The 18,746-nt window shown below is 31.0% G+C and overlaps 2 protein-coding genes, 1 long non-coding RNA gene and 1 other non-coding gene across 4 annotated transcripts; 2 read left to right on the top strand and 2 right to left on the bottom strand.

Moving 5' to 3' along the window:
- The first annotated feature begins 6,010 nt into the window (after nucleotides 1–6,010).
- Nucleotides 6,011–6,111, top strand: LOC130501366 (U6 spliceosomal RNA). The gene has a single exon (XR_008939633.1). It is a non-coding gene; the product is annotated as a U6 spliceosomal RNA (small nuclear RNA).
- A 1,597-nt stretch (nucleotides 6,112–7,708) lies between these two features.
- On the top strand, nucleotides 7,709–8,435 carry LOC108830188 (NDR1/HIN1-like protein 3). Its single transcript, XM_018603789.2, has one exon. The coding sequence runs from the start codon at nucleotides 7,717–7,719 to the stop codon at nucleotides 8,407–8,409; it is 693 nt and encodes a 230-aa protein (XP_018459291.2). The 5' UTR covers nucleotides 7,709–7,716; the 3' UTR covers nucleotides 8,410–8,435.
- Nucleotides 8,436–9,820: 1,385 nt separating this feature from the next.
- On the bottom strand, nucleotides 9,821–11,099 carry LOC130501363 (uncharacterized). The gene is made up of 4 exons (XR_008939632.1): nucleotides 10,797–11,099; nucleotides 10,475–10,711; nucleotides 10,220–10,386; nucleotides 9,821–10,127 (listed from the first exon to the last, which is right to left on the bottom strand). It is a non-coding gene; the product is annotated as an uncharacterized LOC130501363 (long non-coding RNA).
- A 6,318-nt stretch (nucleotides 11,100–17,417) lies between these two features.
- LOC130501364 (secreted RxLR effector protein 161-like) lies at nucleotides 17,418–18,162 on the bottom strand. The gene is made up of 3 exons (XM_056996266.1): nucleotides 17,989–18,162; nucleotides 17,680–17,918; nucleotides 17,418–17,613 (listed from the first exon to the last, which is right to left on the bottom strand). The coding sequence occupies exons 1-3, from the start codon at nucleotides 18,160–18,162 to the stop codon at nucleotides 17,418–17,420; spliced, it is 609 nt and encodes a 202-aa protein (XP_056852246.1).
- Nucleotides 18,163–18,746: the final 584 nt, after the last annotated feature.

Raw genomic sequence — 18,746 nt, 5'->3', positions numbered from 1 at the left:
AATTAGTTTGATGAAATTCAAAAATAGGTTTTGCAATTTGAACGAAATCTAAAATAAAATTGAAAGTACAACTTAATGGATACTGAATTGGTTGTGTGTTGAGTTTTAAAGCAGTGATTAAGTATGTATCAAGTCAGGTCTGGTCATATATGTTTCATAATGGTTCATGTGCATAATAACATACTAGAGTTTGATTGCGGTGTTTGTTTTGTTATTATTTATTAAATTTAAGATCAATTATCTATTTATATATCTTTGTATTGTGTTGTTTTATCCTTATTTTCAAAGTGGATTTATTATTTTATTAAAATTTCATTTGATAAATATTATCTTTAAAAAAAAATTATATATATTACATATATTATAATATTTATAAAATGTAAGTGTTTTATGTTTTTATCAAAAAATTTGTGTTTAAATAAAATATATAAGTATGTAACAATTAAAATAAGATATCCATCTTTTATTGTTGCATTGATTTGTCAAAAAAAAATTCTATGAACAAAATTCTACAATATGTAATAAATATATTTAAAAATATTATTTTACAAATTTGTAAAACCAAAATAACTTATTAAAATTAATTATCACATAAAAATCAAAATTCAAAATTATGAAATATAAATCATTTTTATTTATATTACATTTTATTTATTGTTAAAATTTTATTCATCAGAAGTACATTATAAACTTTAATAAAGTGATAGAAATATTTCTTACTTCATTAAATAAAAACTAAACATATATTTATGGGAAACCATGAAGTAAATTAGCATACTATAACATTTTTTATGGAAAAAGATGATTACATAATATGTAAAATATCTTATTTACTCAAAAGAAAGATTGTAAGTGCTACCTGGTGAACGATGAATTCGAATGCAAATGAATCTAAACCCATAGACTTAAATAAAATTAATTAATATGATAAAATTATTAAATATTTTATTTATAATTTTATGTTATATATATTTTATTCTGTGTATAATTATAATTAATTAAACACATGCATTGTCTTTAACAGCCATTTTACCATCACCAACTCCAGTTGGATTCCCTCGCATTCCATGTTAACAGTCAAATTCCAATCTCACACAAAGAAAGTTAATTCAACCTTGCTGTTGTTTCATGAATCCCTTGCATTCTAAAAATGAAGGAAGGGAGATGAAACTCCAGTTAATGTGTTTAATTGTTCCCATGAAAAAAATTGACTATATAATTGCACATATTTTAAATAATTTAACTAGAGTGTGCGGGTATTTATTTTTTCTATTTAAAAATAAATATTTCAACATCTAAATATTATTTTATTTAATATTTAAAATAATCATGTACACTAATATTTAAACATTTGGTATTACACAATGTACATTGTACAAGTGAATTTGATGTTGCTAAAAACGAGTACTAGCTCAAATTATACCGAAAATAAATATGTAATATACCAATATAAATAATTTATTTTGTTCTAATAATTATAAACAATCAAATAACCATAGCTACATGTTATTTTCATCAAACGGCTATCATTACTAAATGTTAAAATAAATATGGACCATAATTATAGAATATCATTCATATTAATGTTAGTTATCAAGTATGATGTTATACTTATACTTAGTAGATAAAACTTATAAGAGTACAATGTTTTTAATTTAACCAAAAACTAAATATATGATATTAACAATTTGACAAAAAGTACAATATCTCTAAATATTATTCATCTGTGGAAACGATGGATGAAGTATCTAATCAATTATTTCAAGGGACTCACTATTTCCGGATTTGTGTTATTAATGTAGTGGGTTGGTTTAATTTTTTATATAAACTAATAAGAGGAATATTTGGTTTAGGAATGTAATCAGGCATATTGATATAGACCATGTTTTATACATCATACGAAGTCATCAATGAAATTAGTTATAAGTGAACCATTTGGTTGAAAACATGCTATGGAATATAAAATAGTTTGTTATTTAAATGGTGTGTTAGTTTAAATGAATTATGTGTTATATTACAATAGGAAATATTCGGCGATACAATTACTATTGATTACGCGATAGATAGGTTATTATTACTTTAGTGGTATAAGTTTTAATTATTAAAGTAAATTAAATATAAATTTTAAAATGTATTTCAATTTTAATTTAATAGATAAATTACATAATTTTTATTATAACACTTAGTTTTTTCAACTTGTGTGTTAAATAATATATTTTTTGCTTTGATCGGTCAATTTAACCACGAACATTGGTATCATAAAAATAAATCTTACATTTAACAATGATCATAATTATATTTATGGGAAAATAGTCGAAATAAATATTTAATACCAATAAATTTCAGATACTATAGATTTTTTGAAATTGAAATGTATATTTATTCTCTTTATTCTTTTCAGTTATTTAAGCTAGTAGATTGGATGATGATATTGATAAATCTCGTATAGGTAATATCTAAACTATTAAAGGGGAAGTACAAATTGTACTTAACCCTTAGTTTTCCACAAAAATTACAATGACATGCCACTGCATTTAAATTTTAATTGAAAATAAAGATAACTATTACTTACCAAAATCGTAGGATCTATATTTATCTTAAATAAAAATATATATGACCACTTAATGACTGCATCATATTGCGGCAGAATCAATCTTCATATATTTTAAAATATATTGCAATATGAAGGACTTTATACTAACTGACCGTCGGTTATTTTAAAATATAAAAACATAAAGAAAATCTAAACTATTAAAAGGGAAGTACAAATTGTACTTAACCCTTAGTTTTCCACAAAAATTACAATGACATGCCACTGCATTTAAATTTTAATTGAAAATAAAGATAACTATTACTTACCAAAATCGTAGGATCTATATTTACCTTAAATAAAAATATATATGACCACTTAATGACTGCATCATATTACGGCAGAATCAATCTTCATATATTTTAAAATATATTGCAATATGAAGGACTTTATACTAACTGACCTTCGGTTATTTTAAAATATAAAAACATAAAGAAAATATTGTTTCTTAGGATATAGGATTTTAAAATAACAATAATTGTTAATATATTGTAACAAATATACTATAATATGAAAATCACTATTTTGTTCAAATATAAACTATAAACCCAAAAAACATAACTCTAAACATAAAGTCTAAACCCTAAAACATATCTCCAAACCCTCTATTGATAAATAATAGATAGTTATAAATTTTATAATATTTTAGAGAGCTACTTAGAATAAGATTTTAAAATAACAATATATGTAGTTACAATATTTTGTTTTTCACCTAATACCTTAAACAAAATCTGTTTGTTACTGGTTTACGAGTTTTACTTTTATACTAACCATATTTTGAATAACCATCTTAACAAAATTCTAAACTAAACGAACAAGCAATTTAAATTTCAGTTATTTATTTTGAATTCATTTTGAAAAGATATTATAGATAGAAAAAGGGAGTATCAAAATTTTCTTCCAAATATAGAGACTACACTTATTTCAGAATAAATTAAAAACCTTACATAATCTTCATTATATTTAGTTACAGATTTTCATATATGAAAATTTAGCTATAAAATAAATAACTCATGCTAAAAATAAATATAATTAAATCCACTGTTTATAAATATTGTTAAATCTTCAAAATATAGGAAATTTCGTGCTCTTTAAATCAGAGGTCCATTAGTAAAGAAACTTCAACGTACAATAAAAATCTATAAAACAATAATTTAGATTTTATCGTTTATATGTTTTTAATTTCTTAAAATCTATAAATAAAATAATATATTGTATATAAATCTGAATAACATATGTCAGAATATCTAAACTTAACATATAAATTGGTTTGGTTTAAATTTTGGATCAAAAATCAATAATTATTTTAAACATTTTTGGTGTTTTGAGTGTACTTCCACTATATTAGATATTTATATTTGACTATTTTTATATATTTTCAAGTATTTAAACCAACTTAAAAGTATCATATATATTCTGGATGTTTTTATATACATTAAAACTAAAAATAATTAATATATATATAAGTATATAATTTTTTTTCGGATACATTTTGATATCTAAAATATTTCGGTTCAAATTGGTTATGGTTTCGGTTGTCTAAATATCAAAATTTTGAATAATTTGGATATTTAATCAATTTTGGTTCGGGTTTGGTATTACTCTTTCGGATCGTGATCGGTTCGGTTCTTCAGATTTGAATTTTTTATCCGGCTTTGATATTGACTTGAAAAATAAATAGCAATATATTTTTGAAATATACACCCGCACGGGCGTGCGGGTCAAAATCTAGTGCTAAATTAAAAGTAAACTGATTAGTTATAGAATATCATTTGGTTGGCAACCAAGATTTTAGCAATCAAGTTGGACCCAAAAAAAGGAAACATTATACTTACTTAATTATTGTCACAATGTGACGTATCCCCTATATATTAAAAGAGGAACATTTGAAAAATAATAACCTCAAGTTTGTAGTAATTATAAAAAGCCACAATCCTATGTGTCAGTCAATTAGGATATTATTTAAGTCTACGTGTCATGATTACATTGAAATTGAAAAAGTGGGATGGTCCAATTTATTTTTTTCGCTAGAGAAATTTTAACGAGACCTATGATACTAAAGCATATCGTATGCATAACGTATATATGCTATCATATTATATCTTATGTTTAACAACATCGAACGTTCATAATATCGTTTAAGCACAACGAATTTAAAGGATTAGTTTGACTTCTTAAGATACAACCAAACCAGATTTGTGATGAATTGATATGTTAACCATTGAAACTTAGAGATTACGTTGAAACTTAGAGATTACGTTTATTAACAGAACAGTTCATTACGAACATAAGTTGAGCGTAAGAAGCTCCAGCCATAGACGAACAAGAGACTGAGTTTTGTTCTCGATAATATACAGAAGAGTACAGAAGAAAAGTGGCGGTTTGTTGATTGTGTTCGTTTGGTTTGAGTATAGTTAGTAGGTTTAACTTGAACTGTATAAGTTGAACGTAAGAAGCTCCAGTCATGGATGAACAAGAGACTGAGTTTTGTTCTCGATAAGATACAAAAGAATACAGAAGAAATGTAGCCGGTTTGTTGATTGTGTTTGTTTGGTTTGAGTATAATTAGTAGGTTTAACTTGAACTGAATGAATCAACAGTATAATTTGATTGGTTTACGAAATATTTACTGTCTATGTGCTTATAAAAGGAAAACCGTATGTAATGTTTTGGCGAATAATAAATATGTTTCCATAAATTTTTGCTTGATAAAGAAGTAGATTTGTGATGAATTGATATGTTTCCATATGTTTCCTTAAATGTTTCTTTAGAGATTTTAGCTTGATACAATTTTCGTAAGATTTTAAACACGGAAAGTCAATAAAAAATGGAAAAACTTATTCACCAAGGTAAAGCCTATAATATCCAGATGGTAATTAAGGTATATGAGCATATTACATAAATATATATGAAATATAGGGGATTTGTGGTGCACAAGACAACACAACTTTAACGTAATTAAATTGATAATAGTTCAATACTGATGAAATTTCAACGTAATAAATACATTAAAACATATATTTACATATTTTATGTTATTCTTTAAAATAAAAATTATATCAGGTTTTATGCTTGCAATTAATATATGTATCATATGATTTTCATAAGTTTCAGTAAAAGCAATGTTTGTATTAATTAGAAAGATTGGTGAACAAGCTAAGATGTTATAAGGTAATTAAAATCATGCAAATAATATTACCAATATCTTAATTATTTGAACGCTTCAGTAAAAGGTAGATTGATATTAATGAAAAATTGGGTCTGCAAGTTCTATTTGATCGATTCCAGCAATTGAAATTTTTTATTATAAGGAAAAGTTCATATATTGCATGCATCTATTATCAAGCTACTTATAATAAATGTTATCAAGCTACTTTACAACTAATCCTCTTTTATTCAATTGTATTTATTTAGAATATTTTGTCTTTCAGGAACATTCGATATAATTGTAACTATACAGAGAAGATTAGCATGGCCTGCGAAAGGATGACACACACAATTTATTCAGAATGTTAGTTAATAGACTAATCTATTAATAATATTAAAATTTGATAAATTTAATCATTTAACCTAAACGACTAATTTTTGAAAATATATTTTACTTCTATATGAATAAAATATACACAACTAAAAATAAAATACAAGAATATGAATCTCAAACATTAACATCAAAACCAAAAAAAAATATTTATTATATTTATATTAGTTTTGAATATAATAAAATAAAATTATTTTATTACATCTTTAGCTTTACATTTTTTTGAGCAACTATCTTTAGCTTTACATTTATATATGAAAAAATAATGATTTGGTGGTCAAATGATGATTTGTTTACGTTCCAATAAATTATATTTTTGTAACTCGAAATAAAACTAAAAAAAATCGACTCGGAAGGAGGCTTTCTTCGCCTTCCACCTAAGCTGCGCAGGAAAAGCCCAAAGCCAATCCCATGGAACATTGAAGCTTCATAGGGTCTTTTTGTCCAGGTGCAGGTAGTCCGCATCTTCACAGGCATGTCTATTTCACCGAGCCTCTCTCCGAGACAGTGCCCAGATCGTTACGCCTTTCGTGCGGGTCGGAACTTACCCGACAAGGAATTTTGCTACCTTAGGACCGTTTTAGTTACGGCCGCCGTTCACCGGGGCTTCGGTCGCCGGCTCCCCTGTCATCAGGTCACTAACTTCCTTGACCTTCCGGCACTGGGCAGGCGTCAGCCCCCATACATGGTCTTACGACTTTGCGGAGACCTGTGTTTTTGGTAAGCAGTCGCCCGGGCCTGGTCACTGCGAGAAGAGGAGAGAGGCGAGGTGAGTCGCATGAACAAACACAAAAAAAAAACCAAATTAAACTGAATAAAACACAAATTAGACCAAACTAAAACTGAACTAAACACAAACCAAACCAAAATAAAATCGAACTAAACCAAACTATTTTGGATTGACTTTGATTAAGGTTCTCTTAGACCTAAATAAAACAAACCGAAATGAATCTAAACAAAACCCGTAACTAAACTGAAATGTCCATTTTATAAAACCGAAAGACTGACGTAACATCATTTGTCAATACTATATGCTTTATATATTTATCATAAAATCTAATCCTGCGTAAGGCGCATGTCTTATCCTAGTATGATATTGTATTATGTATACTTTTTTTTATCAAAAAAAATAATATTATGTTTACTTTATGTGTATCTTTACATGTTGTGGTTGATTGATACTCCCTCTGTTTTTTAAAGATGTATATTTTGGTGTTTTCACACATATTAAAAAAACACATTAACTATACATCATTTTTAGAAATTATCAAATTCTAATGCATTTTAACCAATAGTCTTTCAATAAATTCAATCAATTTTATTGAAATTTGCAATTTTTGTATAGGAAACATAAAAAATACATCTTTGTAAAACAATTTATTTTTCTAAAACATCTATCTTTAAAAAACAGAGGGAGTATTAAATTACATTGTTTTCCGCACTCACATGCATGTAGCGTATTTAATATCCTTTTGAAATAAACCGCTTGAGAAATATTTCTTTTTCTTGTCGGTTTGCATTTCTGGCTTATACTTAAAAGACAGTTTCTATCTTCTTCTCAGATTCTGTCAAGTCTCACAATCAAGCAATGCAGCAAAACCCGACTTCTAGATCCTCCAGTGGGTATCCAAACCCGAATACACCTGAACAGTCCAACGCCAACCCGTACCAAAACCACAACCCTCCCTGCGCGCCGCATCATCACAATCCACGCACCATCCTAATCCGCCGCCTCTTCATCGTCTCAATGGTCTTTCTCCTCATCTTAGGACTCATCCTCGTCCTCTACTTCGGGCTCATCAGTCCCCAATTACCATACGCTTACATCAATTCTCTCTCCCTCTCGAATTTCAACGTCTCCAACAATCATCTCACCGGAAACTGGGACCTCCAGCTCCGATTCCAAAACCCTAACTCCAAGATGTCGCTTTGCTACAACGCTGTCTTCTGCACTCTTTATTACAACAGAGTTTCTCTGTCGGAAACGAGACTACAGCCGTTGGATCAAGGGAAGAAAGATGAGACTCCGATTAACGCTACGCTCTCTGTCTCCGGGAGTTACGTTGAAGCTCGACTGGCTGATTCGATAGGGAAAGAGAGGGCGGTGAAAGGAAGCGTAGAGTTCGATTTGAGGTTGACTTCTTCGGTTACCTTCCGGTATGGAGTGTATCGGCGGAGGAGGTACGTTACGGTTTACTGCTATGATGTGTTGGTTGGTGTTCCAGCTAATAGTAGCTCAGGGAAGATGGTTGGTTCCGCTAAGAGATGCAAATCTTTTTGAAAATGTACCAAGTTAGTTGTTTTATAAATGGTCTTTTGTTTCTTGCGATGATCAAACCAAAAAAAAAAAAAAAAAAAAAACAAAATTTACAATGCTACTGGAATGATGATTCTCTGTTTACTAAGCACATCTCTAACCAATACACCAAATCTAATTTAATGTTAAAATTATACCAAACTAGGGCAAGCCCGCGCTTCGCGCGGGATTTTGACGTAATTAAATTTAGATCGACATTTTTAGTTTTAAAAGAATAATTATCTGTTTTTGTAAAACATTATTTACATGTGATCTTTGTTTATATAATATCAAATAATTGCAAATGACCAAATTGTGCGTAATTGTATTGTTGTGATTCTTGGAATGATATAATATTTTATTTTTATTGAGACGCTGTATTTACATTCTTTTGTTTGATTATTTGAGGTAATCCATTATCATATGTTTTATTGAGATTTTTTGTATATTGCAGTTCGTCAAAAACTTTGCAATTATTTTTTTAAATTAAAAAGTGCAAAAGACGATGTTAAGATGCCATTTTGCTTTCTTTAAAAGTTTGTAGATATTTGGATGATAGTAATATGTATGCTATTTGTATTTTATTTTATTTTTAGATATTTTTACTCTTTTCAAATATATGTTTGATTATGTATAATTGCTAATTCTGATTTCCCATCAATTTTCATATTATGTTTTTTTTGGATTTTGAGTTTGGTAAGCACAAAAGAAAAAATATTTGTGAGATTAGAGATCTTTTCGTCGGTTTGAGCTTATGAAACATTATTTCCGTTTGAAAAGGAGTTTAAATTCATTGTTTGTTTTACTCAAAAAAATCATTGTTTCTTAGGATATTGTTTTGTTCCTGTTAATTTATTATTTAATTTATGGGATATTATAAATAAATGGTGAAATTGACATTGTTAGAGTTCTTAGGTGGAACATTTTTTTTTCTTGCAACACAGGTGGAACATATTTTTGGAAGTGTGTTCAATAATAAAATAAAAGTCAGCATTATTGCATACTATAATTTTGAAGGAAGATACATAAAAGTCATATACGTACACAAACAAATATGTATCCTACCATTTTTGATACAGTTGAACATTTTTGAAGAGTGGTTTGCTATAAGTACATATGTTTGACAACACTGTTAGTACATATATGTATATGATAACAAAACTTAACATTGTTCTTTAACAACCAAAAAAAACCTTAATATTGTTCCTTTATATTTGGAACTAAATATCCAATTTTCCTAAAACCCTCACAACTTAATTTCAAATGGGTTTATGCTCTGTTAATCTCATGAAAATTATTACCATTTTTCAATGATTCAAATGTAAAAGTAAGAATTGCTTGTACATACCAAAACAAATCTTTTGTTTTAATCTTTAACATAAAAGCAAAATCAAGAAGAAATTTGAAAATTTTATTTATACTGAATGAGAAATACAAAAGACTTTGTCACTATCAACTTTAGTTTTTGGACTATTGAGATCAAATAATAAATGAAAAAAAAAACATAAAAACTGATCGTCTTGTCTACACTTATGGGAGGAGACTTGGTTGCAGAACTTGTTGATCCAAGCATTAAGCTTCCTCCTATTCTAGCTCCATCAATGGATTTAGATCTTCCATCACTTTACTTGACCACCATCTTCTCCTCTTGTTTATCAGACATAAAAATTGCTTGCACCAAGCGATCCAATGCATTCCAAGCACTTAAAGATATTACAACAAAACCATAACCCGATTAAGTAAAACCAATTTAATTAGAAAAAAACAGTTCGGATGGTTAAAAAAATTGATTTACCTTCTGTGTCCAACCAGAAGATAACGCTCGGTTTCCTTAGCCTTCTTCTTCTGCTTGTTTAGACCAATTCATGAAGCAACAAAACTACCTTAGAGAGACACATGGCAAGCTCTTGGTATCCCTATTATCTGACTTGTCACGCCCAGGAATGTAGAAGGTGACCTGGTCTGGATCATCCCAAAACAGACCATGTTACTGAGAAATAGATTACTTACGATGCAAGAAACTCAATGAGAATGCAATTTATAGTATTACTTTAACAATGAAGATTCTTTCACATGCCATTCTTTTCTGCCCTACGCGATTAATTCTCAAATGACTGATTGCTCTTCTACTGCTGGATCATAAGCATTATAAAAAACAGAGCAACCATCAACTCTTCATAATCAAGAACTTAAACATAAGCTTAAAGATAAACGGTACCGTTAAAAAGATGTGTCAAGATGCGGTTAGATTCAGTTCGACGCCAGCTTTCAGAGACATAAGCAGAACCTGATACATCATATAATCATAAAGATATTTAGTTTTATTCTTGATCCAGACAGAGTTTTTGTCAGAAACTTATCAATCTACTTACTGTTTTGTTTTGTGATGGTTTCATTGAAACCTTCAACACTTTCTCACTGGACTTCTGAGCTAATTTTCCATTGAACCAAAAGAATTATATTCTTTTTTTTTTCACAAAGGAATCTCCGGAAGATCCAAAAACAAAGTATATTGGCTTAAAGACAATGCTCTTCTCCCCAGTAAGGCCGTACCGGACATCTTGATATTATCTAAACATCTGGACATCACTGAAACAGTTGAAGACTCTTTCCATTTATTTACAATATCAACACGGAATAGACACTCTGTTGGGCATGGATGAGATTTGTTTTCTTCAGTAATATCCTGCAGATTTCTTAAAACTATCATACAATAATCTATTTTTTAAAACAAAAACATTGTTGAAAACTAAAATCGACTCAAGCAAAAAAAATTTTATATGATATTTGACTCAAATGATATATATACATATGAGCTTTACCTCTTCCCACTAAGCAGCCTTTATCTTAGTACAGTACCATCAATAAATTTCCCCATATATAGCTTCATAACTTCTCTGAAGCAGAGCATTAGTATTTCTTTTATACGTGGCAATCTCTTGACTGTAATACAGAAACCGAAACCAAAGCTCCTTTTATCGCCAACACCATTTACAGAGGCAAACCCAGCTTGTAAAGGCTTTGACTTTAAATCATCATCTGCATTTGTTTGAGTCATTGTCAGATTAAAAAGACAGAAGAACTTAAAAAATGAAGAAGCAAACATCATATGACTAAGATCACGGACTAATTAAGATCACGTTACTTGTCAATCTTACAGGGAAAAACTTGAGTTTGTTTTTTAAATCGCCGGAGCTACCTTGGCTTCAAGGAGAAGCATATTGACACCCATAACTATTTAAGAAAAAAATCAGATGCATCGACTGAGTGTAGCCACTAACCGTTCATGTTTTCCTTTGTTAGGGAGAGGAAATCACCGCAGCAACCTAACCTCAACCAGGGAGGAACATTTACCAGATTTCAAATCAGAAAGAAAAACTAAGTTTAATTTGTTTGTTCAAAAGATCGAGAAGATGGTTTTGAGAGGAGAAAGGCTAACATTTTTATATTTGCAGTAGAATCGTCCGTAGAAGAGAAGTTCACATTCAAGGCCATAATGTGGTTGATGGAGTTAAGAAGAGGTTTAATGAGACGAATCTTCAACTGAGAACGCTTTGGTTGATGTAAAAGAAGATCAGACGACGTGATTCATTTAATGAAACGATGAGTTTCATCTCCTGGGACATGTGTCGCCTTGAGTTTATGACCTGGCATCCCATGTGGACACCCCAAGAGAGATTGAAACTCTCTTTTATATATAAAGATTTGCAATTTTAGTGTCATATTTTTCTTTTGGTTATCTTCGATCATAACATCAAATGTTACACAATATTTGATGTTTTTATTATTTGTTATTGATAAATATTTGTTTTATTACTCTTAAATATTATGTTTGTTAAATTTTGTAATTTTATAGTTTATCAATTTATTCATATACTTTTATGTATTTATTTTATATAAACTATTATATTAAAATTACAAACTATTAATTATGAAAAGCGCAAGAATAATATATTTGTTTTAATAAATTTGTATTAGCTAGTAGCAAATTTTAACTATTATATAAAATAATTTTTTTTAATGTTTAGTGAATTTAATAGTATTACATAATTTTTTAAAATATATACTATTAAATCGAAATTTATTATATTTTTAATTGTTCATTACTGCAAATAAAAATATATTACAAGATAAAGTAAATGACAATAATCATTTAGTGATTTCTAACTTGAAAAAAAATAAAATATAAAAGTTCTATAATATTTTTTTTACGATATAAATAAAATGATAATAATAATTAGTGATTTCTTACTTGAAATTTAAATTAAAAATATTTTAATTATACAAAATAATAAAAAATACAGATAATAAAATATACTTATATTTAGTTACAAATTTGAATTAATTAATAAAATTATGAAATATATTGTTAAATGATACACAATAAAATATGTATATTAAATATTTGGTATGATAAATAGAATTATATCAATTTTTGTAACACTTTATTCTACAATAAATTTGATGAGATAGTGTCATTTTTATATTCTATTAGAGATGAAATTACTACAAATTTGATGTTTTGGTATTCCATTGGAGTTGGCCTAAACTATCTTAATTTTACTAATATTTGAGATGCTAACATTTAGATATTGTTTGCCTTGAATTTTGGATGGATCATCTATAATATATCCAAAATATCTAAGTATTTGAGATGCTAAAAATATAGAGTTTTGATGTTAAATTTTCATCTCAAAATCAAAAGGACCTAAATACTTTCAATACAAATAAATAAAATTAATTAAATTAGTTATTTAATTATTATAAAATATTTAAATAAAATTATTTCGTTTTCCGCCAAAACTAAAAGTAGTTTTTTGCCAAAATCAGAAAATCGATTTTTCCACCAAAAATGAAATATTTTGTGTTTTTCCCCCGAAACCGGTATATCGTATTTTCTCTGTCAAAAATTGGAAAATTTTGCTTCCCTACTAAAACCAGAAAATCTACTTTCTCGTCAAAACTAAAAATCAAATTTCTCCTCAAAAAAAAAATCTCATTTTTTCTCTAGAAACCAAAAATCATGTTTTCCACCCAAATTTAAAATTCTCCTTTTTATCGCTAAAACCAGAAAATCATTTTTTCTTCCCAAAACTGAAAAACTCGTTTTGCCACAAAAACCGAAAAATTAATTTTCCATCAAAATAAAAAATCATTTTTCCGCCAAAATCGAGAAACAACTTTTTCCCATAAACTGAAAATTTGTTTTTCCCGCCAAAACCGGAAAATATCATTTCTTTGCCAAAACCAAAAATTACCTTTTTCCGCCTAAAAAAGTACTTTTCTTGTCAAAATCAGAAAGCCAAGTTTTCTCGTCAAAATTAAAAAATGTGTTATCACCACCAAAACCGGAAAATTTCGTTTTCTTGCCAAAAATGAAAATATTCACTACGAACCAGAAATAATATGTTTTTTCCTGTCAAAACCGAAAAAATCGTTTTCAGCCAAAACCAGAAAAACACGTTTTCCACCCAAATAAAAAAATCACATTTTTCACTAGAACTGTAATCCCATTTTCAGTCAAAACTAAAATATCCCACAAAAACGCAAAATTAATTTAAGATATATTTATTTGAATACTATAGTCAAAAATAACAACCGTGCTCTCTTTTCGTCCAAAAAACTATGCTCTTTTAAGTTTTCTTAAGCAATAGTTTTTAAATACTATTATAAAATCAAAAGAAAAACGTACAATATAACATCTAGATGTTGCATTTAAATACAAATACTAAATTTAAAAAAAAATCCAAATATTGTATTCAGATGGTTAAATGCTGTATCAAATACAAAAAACAAACATGGTCCAAGATTGCTTTTGAGGATTCTATTTTGTTACCTTACTAACCTGCAATAAGGAGTTAGATTGTGTGGGATTCATAATCAAAACTTGACGATTTTAGTTTATTAAGATTTGTTTAGGTAATTCTCACATGATGTGTTCTTTTGGATTTCAATTTTGCCCTGTTATGATTATGAATTTTTAGAGGTTGTAGCCAGTGGCGGATGCAGAAATTTTTGGGTTGGGGGCACACGATTATTACAAAATATATTATATAATTATTTTAATTTTAAATATAATATTATTGTATTTTAAAGCAATTAAAATTGATTTTGATATTTTTAGTTATTCTAGTTGTCTACAAAAGGACTTAGGTTGTTTTTCGAAATTTTAATACTGCAACATAAAAATTAAACAACGTAATGATTTGTGAACTATTTCAAAAAAAAAAAAATGAAAAATCACTATTTTTTAATACCAAAACATTACTAAATGCACAAGAGCGAGAACGAAACAGATTATGTAGAAAAAGATGTTTTTTGTGCTATGGGACCCACTTAGAAAATAAAAGAATGAACGTGTGAGAATCGAACAGCACACGCAAGCAATACGGGGGTACACTAATCACCACTGAGCTATCCTACAATTTACTACAATTCTAAACAGAAATTATAGATAATTAGTCGGGGGCACGTGCCCCGGTACCCACCTGTGTAGATCCGCCACTGGTTGTAGCACAAGTTAGTCGCTTTTGATAATGTATCAAGATTAGTAACCCTTACTTTTGTTGGAGAATGCGAGAGATTTGTGGGTTTTATTGTCTGACTAATAGTTCGATTGATTACTATTGGAGTAACTCAGAGGAATATTAAAAAGTGAAAGTGGGAGAAAATAAAATATTGAGAAAAAGAGGAAAAAAAGAAGAAAAAAAGTTATTCGGGTGAACACTGGCGTAATAATAGATGTGTGTTTTTCTCTGTTTAAATAGTAATCGGAGTAAAAGTTGATGAATAAATTTGAGAAAATTACATTCTCACTTCTTATACAGACACATTCTCACTTCTTAATATCACAAAAGACACTTTTTGCTTTCAACACACATTTGGTGAGTTGATTGTCTATTTTGCCCTTAAACAAAACCTTCTCTCTCATTTCTCTATTGTCACTTTCTCTTTTCCCTCTTCAGATATTTTCTATCGTCACTTTTTTCCCCAATCTTCAGAAATTGCAAACTTTAATGTGGAGATAGTTAGCTTAGGTTACTTAGGTTAGAAGTTAACTTGATCTAGGTTTAGTGCAGAATAATAAATGACACAAGATTTAACGAGTTCCCGGCCCTCGACGCGGTACATCTCGTGGGAGAACTTCTGCTCCCAAAATCCACTAGATCAAAGAGACACTAGTCACATCAAATCAGTGTACTAGATAGCTTGATTACAATAGGATCACCACAAGTTAGCTATAGAATACAATCAACCTCCTTGGATACAATAGACTTAAGCCTAAGCTATTTATCCTTGTTGAGGGTCTCTTCTTCCTTGCTGTATGACTTGTTGCTGGATCTTAGTTGCCGTAATCTGATATTTCCTTATGACTGCTTAACCTAATCAACAAGACTAAACACAATATATATATGTGTTACGTATGTGATCAGGTGCTGGAGTGGGAGTGGCATGCGCATGGCTTCGGCCGATAAGGAGATGTTGCTGTTGTTGGCCCATTGTGCATGGGATAAAACCAAGCTATCACAAATCTCCACCAGCTTGGTTTAGGCTCAGTCTTGGCCCATATGGCAATTTCTTTGCACCGACAGCCTCCTCTCCCCTTTGTCTCTTTGTCATTTTGAGAAATGAAAAGTCAGTGAAACTTTTCCTCTCTCTCTTCTCTCTCATTCGTGAATCTCCTCTGTCGGAACAGACTCGATCTCGCTGTGAGATATCACCGATCGCTTTGCCTCGCAACCGTAGCTTCGTGAATGGAGGTCTCGTTGGCTCCACCGCACTGGCGTTGCCTCTCCTCCTCTTCTCTTCCCTCGATGTCTCTTCGCCAAGACGTCGATTCATGTCTCTTCGCCAAGACGGCGATTCGACTTCTCCGATGACGGCTCACCTCGTTTTGAATACGTCATCTTTCCCCTTTAACATCCCCAGGTACATCTAATCGTTCCTCTTCATGATTGATTAGGGTCATCTGTTAAGATATTAAGTTGATCTCGGGATTGTTTAGCTAACCAGTGGATTCTTTGCTTTGCATGTCATCTTCAATGCCTCGTGTCTCTGCCTTTGGACCTGACTGAGACTCTGACATGGTTCTGAGCTCACACCTGAGCTCCCTCATCACGCTCCACCTCTTTCGTCGAAACAAAGTAACTTCCTTTTTCCCTGAACTTTATGTATTGTGTTTCTCATTTGTCGATCTGACCTCTCTGTATTGATTTCACAGAGTTCTGTTCAACCCGATGATAGGCTATCACCGTTTCTGGTGTGAAACCCTTCCTTGATCCGACATTCGATTCAGCTCTAGCCCGAACCTGTTAACACATTGTCACGTTCTGATAGTACTTCTCTCCTCAGATGCTCCTAGTTGTTTAGCTAACGTTCTCGAGTTTAGTTACTAACAACTCTGCCTCTGTTGCTTACTGTAGGTGTACTGTCTCTGAGATGTTTGTGATCCTCTCTGCAAGTTTACTGACCCTGATGCTTGCTTCTGACGCCTCATGAAGCCCGTTCAGAGTCACATTCTCTTACCACAGGAATGTCTGGTGATGCACGATTACTCCACCTGAACCGGGAATTCCTCCTCGGTTCTCATTATCCTCCAGGTGATCCCTCCTTCTTTATTGACACTCCCTGTTGACTTTGATTTCCATTCGCACACACTGACTATTTGTTTGGATGTCTATGTCATGCGAGGATGGGATCTCTTCAACTTGGATCACCTGGAGCGTCTCCCAATCTTCTCAGTTCACATTCAAAAGCTCACAGCAAAGCTGGAACTTCTTGACCATGTACTGTCTTCGTTAGGAAATCTGCAGGATTGACATTAGTGTGAATCTTGTTTAGGACAATATCCTCCTGCTTCCACTAGGTCTCGAATTGTAGTTAAACTTGGTAGCTATGTGCTTAGTCTTCTCGTGTTTACTGGATTTCTTGCTAGAGCTAGGGCACTTTGAGAATCACAGTAGAGATTGATCCCTTGTTGCTTGAAACCTAGTTCATTGCATATTCTTTAGCCACATTGCCTCTTTAGCTGCCTCGTTTAGTGCCATGTATTCAGCTTCTGTAGTTGATAGTGCAACAACTGACTGTAGGCAAGATTTCCATGAAACTGTATTTCCTCCAAATTTGAATGCATATCCTGTAACTGAACGACTTCTGTCCCTGTCTGTAGCATAGTCTGAGTTGAATATCCTTCCACTCGTAATGTAGAACTCTTCTTAAACGTTAGGTTAGGACTGCACTGCTCCTCTTAGGTACCTTAGGACCCACTGAACTGCTTTCAAGTGTTCTCGTCCTGGTTTACTCATGAATCGACACACGTATCCTACTGCAAATCCGAGATCAGGTCTAGATCCCACCATGGCGTACATTAGGCTTACCACAGCGCTAGCATAGGGAATTCTTTCCATCTGAGATGCTTTCCACTTTCCACTCATCCATCTGTGAGGCTTCTCAATTTGATGTGTGATGCAGTAGGAGTAATCACAGCTTAGCATCTAGCATCCCAAAAGTCTTTAGGACTTTCTTAATGTAGTTGCTTTGAGATAGGACTAGCGTTCCTTTTACTCGATCACGAGTAATGTCCATGCCTAAGATTCTTGAGGCCTTTCCCATGTCCTTCATCTCAAACTCGCCACTCAACTTCTCCTTAAGATTCTTAATCACTTTCTTGTTTCCTGAGGCAATCAACATGTCATCAACATATAGGAGTAGGTAGAATGGCCTTATCAGTGTTAACATCTCTCATGTAGACACATAAATCTTTGCTGCACGTTCAAACAACTGATCCTTCATGAAGCTGTTTGAACCGATGGTTCCATCTTCTGGGGGATTGCTTCAAGCCATACAGAGACTTCCTTAACAAGCACACTTTGTTCCCTGTCCCTGGCTTAATAAACCCTCGGGCTGTTCCATTAGGATTTGTTCCTCTAGACTTCCATGTAGAAACGCAGTTTAACATCCATCTGTTCTAGTTCCAAGTCTAGGTTTACCACAATGCTGAGCATAAGTCTGATAGAGACGTGTTTCACGACTGGTGAAAATATTTCATTGTAGTCACCCCTTCTGTCTGAGAATACCCTTTAGCCACTAGTCTCCCTTTGTATCGCTCATCCTCAACTCCTGGAATCCCTGGCTTAGCTTAAACAACCATCTGCATCCAACAAGTTTTGCCTTAGCCGGCCTGTCTATTAGATCCCAGGTTCTGTTCTTCTTATGAGAATCCATTTCCTCTTCGGCTGCATTCTTCCATAGTTTCTTCTTAGGGCTTCTCATTGCCTCAGCATAGGATTTAGGTTCTTGAATTTCCAAATCATCAATGACAT

Source organism: Raphanus sativus, unplaced genomic scaffold, assembly GCF_000801105.2.
Source record: "Raphanus sativus cultivar WK10039 unplaced genomic scaffold, ASM80110v3 Scaffold0176, whole genome shotgun sequence".
Classification (NCBI taxonomy): domain Eukaryota; kingdom Viridiplantae; phylum Streptophyta; class Magnoliopsida; order Brassicales; family Brassicaceae; genus Raphanus; species Raphanus sativus.
The sequence above is the reverse complement of the archived record's forward strand: the minus strand, read 5'-3'. Positions and strand labels throughout refer to the sequence as shown.